This window comes from Clavelina lepadiformis, chromosome 2, assembly GCF_947623445.1.
Source record: "Clavelina lepadiformis chromosome 2, kaClaLepa1.1, whole genome shotgun sequence".
NCBI lineage: Eukaryota > Metazoa > Chordata > Ascidiacea > Aplousobranchia > Clavelinidae > Clavelina > Clavelina lepadiformis.
Window position 1 is genome coordinate 13,615,522 of NC_135241.1, and position 7,748 is coordinate 13,623,269.

Sequence of the window (7,748 nt, forward strand, 5' to 3'; positions counted from 1 at the left end):
GACGGACTTTGCTTGCAGAATCTATAAACTGCATTTAAAGGACACTCTACTTCTGTCTATAGAACACACCTTGCAAGCAAGTGTACAAGAAAGCATTGGCAAACGTGCATTGGCCAACAATGAAGCCAATTTCAACCCTTTTCAAGACGTAGCTTACGAAGCAATCCTCACCATAACCTAACTAGGTCACTTTCACTATCAGCCACAACCCATTTAGGAAGCGAGCAACACCTCACTCCATCAAAAACAATTGATTCCTTATGTTACTCCTAAATGCATTCTTAATGATATATGTATCATTTTGTGATGTGTTCTAATTTTAACATATAACCTACTACCTTCACTTTCATACTAAATATTAGTACTTTATATACTGAAACATACTATTTTAGACATGCATGCAAATAATGTTTTATGTGATGCTTTAGTGCAGTGTCATGTGTATCTACCGTGAGCATACTTTTTTGAAATGCACGGTGTTTGAGATAGAGTGCTAATTATCATAATTTGCCCTTATTCCCTCGGAACTGATGATATTACAATGTTATTAGTCTCCTGTTTTGTGTGTTTACCAACAAACACTGCATGCACTTCTAAATTACATCAACCATTACCCCAGCTTGCAATGTGCTCTCTCTATGGCGGGCTAGTTTTTGAATTAATATTAAATTCATCTCTGATATGTGGTCTGAAAGCAGTAAACGTGTCATCAGGATTGAATAACATAACTATGTTCAAGAACACTGTCAGTTTGGTTATTGTACTATAATGTTCAGTTAGTCAATCAGTGGTTAACAAACACGCATATCAACGGAGCCAGATTTTTTATTAATTACAACCAAGAATCCTAGTTGGCACAGTAGTATGGTGTCTGCATATTCACAAGGTAACTGTTGCATTTAAAGAAAAGACAGATGGAGTGAAATAATACCAGTTGGTACAGAAAAGGCATTTTGGCATATTACTTTCTAGGTACCATTGCATTATCTTTTTATGTGTATACCATTGCAGTTAAATTGACGTACAAAGTTAGACTTGCTTCAGGTGATGTATCACATCTACAAAATATGACCTGTTTGGGAGCATTATTGCAGACAACACAGTGAAGATCAAAACTTCTTAGCCACATACATATTGTACACAGTACTTGTATGATAATGAAATATAAAAAAACTGCCAGATTTTTTAAATAACATCCAATTTTTGAAATAAATGTCATGTTAACATGACATTTATTATTTCTATACTTGCTTTGTATTTTTTCCATGTGCAACACTACCCTGAATTAATACGACAATTTTTTTTTCCAGAAGCCTGGGAAATGGTGTGCACTTCATGTTAAAATTGCTTGGTTGATCCATCGCCACCAAATGAACGTAGGTGTTTTTATTCTGCATTTGTGATTGGCTAATATTAGAATTACCCAGGTTAATGTAAAAATGAATATCTGGCTTTCCCACACAAGAAATTTCATAATGTAATCAGATTAGTAGTAGAGATATGCCAAAATAAAAATTATTTAGTTTTAAACAAATAAAAATATCAAGTAACTTGAACGTCATTTTCAAATATATTTGTGACTGTACCAAAATAACAACTGCAAAAATAATTGGTACGTTATTTAGTTTTGGAAAATAACGTGGTAGTGGAAGTAACTCTTGCAACAGGATCCGCTGTACAAAAAGTACTTGTACCAAAGTCCTTTTTTCTGAAATACTGTAGTACCAAATATCGAAACCGCCGGTAAAATTTTTGCCAGGTACCGTTACCAATGGTACTTTCCATGCATTGACTGTCCATTTCTGTTGATACTTAATAATGTGCAGCAAATAACATTTAAAACCACTTTTTTTATAACAATAATCTTTTGACCAAGTACATAAATAAAAAAATCGCAGCTAGTCGGTATAGTGCATCAGTTGGTGAATTGATGCACTTGGTAGTGTAAAGTTACAGTCATTGTGTGAAACTATTTTGGGTAGTTTTTAAAAAAGGTTTACAAAAAACTTATAAAATTTTAACAGGTTTTAAAATTTTAGTTTTCATGAAACAATTGAATGCCATCATTTGATAGCACCCACTTTCAAGTAGTTCATTATCTCAAAGTATTTGAAAAATTGACTAAATTTGTCAGAACAAAGTGTTCAGTAGTCCATTATTTGCATTATCAATACTGACTGCCAGCTATAAATAAAATTCTCCCCCATTTTGATGTACTTATCATGTCTTTATTAATGTTCAAACTTTCGAATGTTGTAGGTGCAGTATGGTAGTGATTGATTGGTCATTATTGTGGAATTGTATTGTACTTAACCAAGTTCTTCATTGTTTTTGCTCAATTCCAAAACTGTATTACCTACAAGTTTAAGTAGTGCCTGAAGATTCAGTACAGCTATATCTGAATTTCTTGTCAAACTCAGTAAGTTAATAGGATATGCTGTGTTTGGATTTCTCTAGTAAGGGCAATCTGAAATTTCCAGGAAGAATAATTCCAACTCTCAGTCTCAATGTTGGAGGTATAATTGAATGAAAAGCCAATACACTCAAACTTTTTTATTTTCTGTTTTTGTTATTACCACTTTGGAAGTCTTTCTAAACCATATGCAGCATAGTTACCACGTTGATGTGGGATTAATCTTGGCAAAGATTTGTTTATATAAATAATGCTTGTATTTCATGGATTTTTAGGAAGAGAAATGCAAAGGAGCGTTTTTAAAACCTGAGAATAGCAGCAATAATTCAACTTTATTTAAACAAAATAACCTTTCCTCAAACTCAGGTAAGCAAAAGAGCATGAGCATTAATGAGATTGAATATCTAATGTTGTTAGAATGTTTGTTCTGTACAAAATATTATTGTTTTCAGTTTTTTTTTATTTGAGTGCAAGTTTCTTATTTTTTTGTCAATTGAACTGAAACAAATAAGTAATTAGTGATTTATAGTTATTTTAATTTCATTTTGACCTTTGTCTGTTACAGCCAAGGCAAAATCGTTTCGTACCCTATTGTTTTTCACAAAATACAGGTTTTACCCAACTTCTTTGGATTGTAAATCATAGAAAACTGCCAGACTGACCATTTATCTCCAGTTTCTCAGGCAAAACTAAAATTGTGTCTGTTCACGTAATCTTTTCATGTGTTTTTAACCTAAGTTTAGTTATTAAAACACCTGCACTGGGTAGCGTAAACAGGTTTTTGTAAATGATACGATTAATGAAGTAATGTTAAGGAGCCGCTCAACACCAAAAATGCCATAAAAATCTTGTTTAATTTATTAAGTTATATGTTTGGTTGTAGATTTCTTTTGCATCATATTGTTATTGATTTTTGATTTGGTTAAAAAAAATTTCTGCTGTTGATTCTGTGGTGTGTCTGTTTTTGTTTCGCAGTGTTGTTTCAATTGAGTTTCAGGTTTATTTTCTATCCGTTTTAATTGTTTTTTTTTTTGCAATAGAATCTGGGGCAGATGACCATGAGGTGTTTCTGCTACCCCACACCAATCAATTATGTTATGATCCTTTTTATTTTATTTTGAATGGTGAAATAAACTCTCTCTCTCTCTCTCTCTCTATCTCTCTCTCGTATACAGTGAATAAAGGATTATAAGGAATACCCTAATCAAAATAGCGAAAAAATTATTTAATCAAACTTACAAATAGCTTTGGCCACTGTTGTATTGGGAGTGAGCTTTTGCAACATGCAGACAATACTCAGCTAGGTCGATTTGCCAAGTCCGAGTAGAACTGCTTTTATCAACTTTGCAAAAGAAGCAACCCAACTATATAAGGCATGCAGTGAATCTTCGATGCAGACTATCAGAGAAGGCCTGAAAAACAGAAGCATGAAAATTGGAAATAGCCCAGAGAAACAATGCTCAGTTCATAGTCGATATAACTGTGCGACCTGGAACTTAAACAAACCTAGTTAGCCTACATTCCAGATTACCGGTGCATTAGTGGAAAACAACAAAACAAACAGGGGAGAAAAGCTCGACCATGAACAGCCCGGGGAAGTATACATTCTGGAATCTGCACCAATTGGAAACCAGAAGGTGGATATCAGCAATGAGCTTGGCTTTCTGCTGTCTTCAGAAGGTTTGAAGTCAGTCATCTTACAATGACTCCAAGCTGTACAGAGGGTTTCGTGAGCCATTTTAAAAAGAGGATTGCTCAAGTCATCTGTGTAGAGCCCTTGCTGGATCCATCGCTAGGCTTAAAATCCCAGGTAAAATCTTACAAATGGCAAGCAAACTGCCATTACAAATGGCAAACTAGTCTAAATTGACTTGGTCGTGAATCAAAGTTTTGGCTGAAACAAGATGTCAGTATATTAACAATGGAAAAAGCAGACAATATTGAAGACTTTGGGACATCGTGCAACAAAGCAATGAGGCATGCTTACTATGTCTCCATGACAATCACTGCCAGCACAGTTTCGTATGTGATAACCCATAGAATGCTTTTCAGCAAAGATGTTTTCCATCGTCCTACACTCCGCAATTTGCTGACAATAATAAGGATTTGTGGAGAGAAGCAGTTACTAATTTTCTTCCAATAGCACAAGTCACAAGAATGTCTAAATAGGACAACAAACAAAGTAGAATCAATAAATTTCAGTTTATCAAAGTGACGAACATACTGTAGTACTGGAAGGGCACACAGTGCTGTACTCTGAAGAATTGAGGGAGTTAGTTGTTCCTACTTGATGGTTTCTGCTTTTGCTGCAGTGGAATTGGACGACGGCTTTCCGGCATCACATATGTTACAAAATCTGGAAAGAGAACAAAAAGCGGACAGTGAAAAAAATAAAAAATATATTTTTAACATAACCGTTAACGACATTCAAGACGACTTATTGACACATGCACAGCAAAGTGAGCCCAAAACATGTTCCAAAAATTGTACAGACTAAAAAAGTAAGAAGATAGTTTATTCCAATTCATCCTATTCTATTTTCTACTTCAGCTGCGTTTATTAAGTGAAATCCTTAAATAATTAATCATCACTATCATATTCACGGAATTGTCAAACTGGCCATGATCAAAACACTCCCCCCTTTTGCAGAAAACTCTTTCTTGGTTGGGGGACCTGGTCTCTAAACTCAAATGTGTGGGCTTTATGCATAATTTCGTCTGACAGTGATGGCAACTGGGCCATAATTCTTGCAACATACGCCATGTACGAAAAGGCATGAGCACCATAGCCAGTTTGATGTTTCATCCTTCTCCACAGCAAACAGCCACCACCTCTTTTTCATTTTTTTGTTAACTTTGACTGGAACTTCTCCACTGTATTACATGCTCATATCTTATATTTGCTATTTTTAAGTAAAATCTGGATTTTATACTGTTGTCATGTTGTGTTATTAGCAATCATCAAAAAGTAGAGCCTGGACATTCTTACAACAAGACATGATTTTATTTGTCTTCTCATCCATAACCTAATTTGTTGCACACACGAAAAACTGACCCTGAGAGCATTTCAGCAAGTCCAAACATTAACATTAAAAGGCCAAAAAAGCTTTATGATCTCATTGGTTCAGGAGCCGTCCAACACCAAAAAATACCATAAAGTCTTCTTTGTTTTATTATACAGTGAATTTACATAAAAAAACAGAATACTCAGAAAATCCTCCATAAGACTCTCTGAAACTTTGGGCATAGTTTTAGTATGCCTTGGACTAACATTTCATGAAATGCCATCGAAAAGGCATGACTCAAACTTTTAACAGAGGTGCAAAATCAGCATCAGAGTTTTTTGGTCAAAAAAGACCAATTTTACCTACTTCCATGGCAATTTTTAGCCTTAACCTTCACATGATCTAGGACATTCAAGCCTGTCAACTGGTGGGGTAATTCCCATGCTAACAGAAACACCAACCATACTGCCCTCGGATTGGTCTAGCCTGCTATTTAATTGCTTTCGTAAAAGCCCCACAAAATCATAGAGATCTTAGTTTTACCCTGTTTGACGGCTTCTTAACGTGTGAGTATCCACTTTGTGTTAAATGGCAAATGCAGAAAATTTTAGTAGTTGGAAATGTTCACTTGAAACACACTCCTGATTCTCTTCGATTTTTTTACATTCTATGTATTGTTCAGGAAGACAAACTAACTACAAGTTTTTTTACAGGTTGGAATGGTTTATCTTCTCTTTGTTACAAATGGCCTGAACACAAGTAAGTTGCACTTTCATATTGTCAAAATTACCAGCAAACCCGACGAAGAGAATAGTCATAATAGTAGTAAAATAAAACTTAATGGTGTGATTGAAAATAAACATCATTGTAAAAAAATATTTTCTTTATTTTTAACGCCTTACTAGCTATCACTTCGCTGCATTATGTATAGAAACGCTTCAACTTAAATAAATAATAGGTATCATATAAGTGCAATATGATTCTGCTATTAGTATCAGACCTTTACAGAATATACCTGTTAAAATTAGTGAACCCCATTATTGTTTAAGTATTATACTGTTATTAGTTTTATCATGAAATATATATTATACTCATTGTCTTTATTGTTGATATATGTTTTATTGTTTTTTATAAGCAGTGTCAGTTTTCCATCTTTAAATCAAAGCCAACAGCAATTCAGTGGTTCACAAATCATGACTGAATTGACAAGGCCTCCACCACAAATATTGCCAAGACAAAGGTTGATTTTATTTCATATGTTAACTAAAAGGCACTTTTTTGTGTCATGCAATTTTAAGTGAAATGCAACCCACTGTAAGTAGCCAAATTACTGCCCCGGGCCAAGGTGTATAATCTTGAAAATCTGTTGCAGATACGAATGTTATCCACAAGATCCATTTATTCCAAGGTTTTTACCATACCACATGCCAGTAAATGGGCTCGATTACTCTCATCCAGTGATGTCTGTATATCCACCGTATTATCATCAAACTAATTCGTATATACCTCATTTACCTCCACATTATTCTACCAAATTCGGGTAACACGGGATAGTTATTGTGGAAATGTACAAGCCTGCAACAATGCGTCGAATTGAGTGAAACGGATTGTATGAAGAAGGTGATAAATTTTGATGGTATGCCATGTATGTGTTGTATGATGATTTAGAGATGCCCACGAACACAAGAAAGGGACTTTCCTCACAGTTAAACCTGCTACTGATGATAAGCTTCATATTGGTTTAGCAAGGATGAGCTTTACCAAACGTCTGTGATCTTACCATCGGAGACCCTTGTGTAAAAAACTAGGCTACGTAATTCTTAGCTGTGAAAAATTTCATGTTCGTCTCTTTATGTATGTCTAGTACATTTGTTTGAATTTGTACAAATCATACTTTCCATGCTCATTGTATTCAAAATCTTGGTTTTCTTTGTTCTGTAATTAAGTTTTATGAATGTCTGTTGTAGTCATTATTGTAGTAATTCTCTCTTTTGAACAATTTTAGGGAAAGTAAGTAGCAGCAATCCTCTAGCTTGTTGTTTTCATTTGATATTTGCAGGCAGTAATATTTGTGTTGTGTAATAAAGTGTGAACATATGTTCCCAATCAGGGATACGAGCAGGCCCGGAACCAGCCTTTAGTTCAAGAAGGTATACATGAAATTTGTATCAAGGGCAACAGTTTAACATCAACGCAAACTCAAACCGCAAATTATCAACATTCAGCGACGGTGCCGTTTCACAGTCTCTTGGCCTATGTGAAAAACAAAAAATACACTTCAATACAGATTGTTTTACTGTAATAGCACTGGCATCACACAAACAAGCAAAA

General features: G+C 34.6%; 1 protein-coding gene across 4 annotated transcripts in view; it reads left to right on the forward strand.

The window, feature by feature from the left end:
* LOC143447547 (uncharacterized) overlaps window positions 1-7,523 on the forward strand; it is a 32,695-nt gene extending 25,172 nt beyond the window's left edge. For 2 of the 4 annotated variants that reach the window (XM_076947742.1, XM_076947745.1), the window contains exons 9-13: window positions 1,311-1,376; window positions 2,689-2,779; window positions 6,131-6,176; window positions 6,553-6,657; window positions 6,790-7,523. In XM_076947742.1, the coding sequence (XP_076803857.1) occupies window positions 1,311-1,376; window positions 2,689-2,779; window positions 6,131-6,176; window positions 6,553-6,657; window positions 6,790-6,961 (480 nt within the window). In that variant the 3' untranslated portion in view covers window positions 6,962-7,523. The remainder of the gene's footprint in view (window positions 1-1,310; window positions 1,377-2,688; window positions 2,780-6,130; window positions 6,177-6,552; window positions 6,658-6,789) is intronic. The other 2 variants (XM_076947743.1, XM_076947744.1) reach the window with 2 other exon arrangements.
* The last annotated feature ends 225 nt before the right edge of the window (window positions 7,524-7,748 follow it).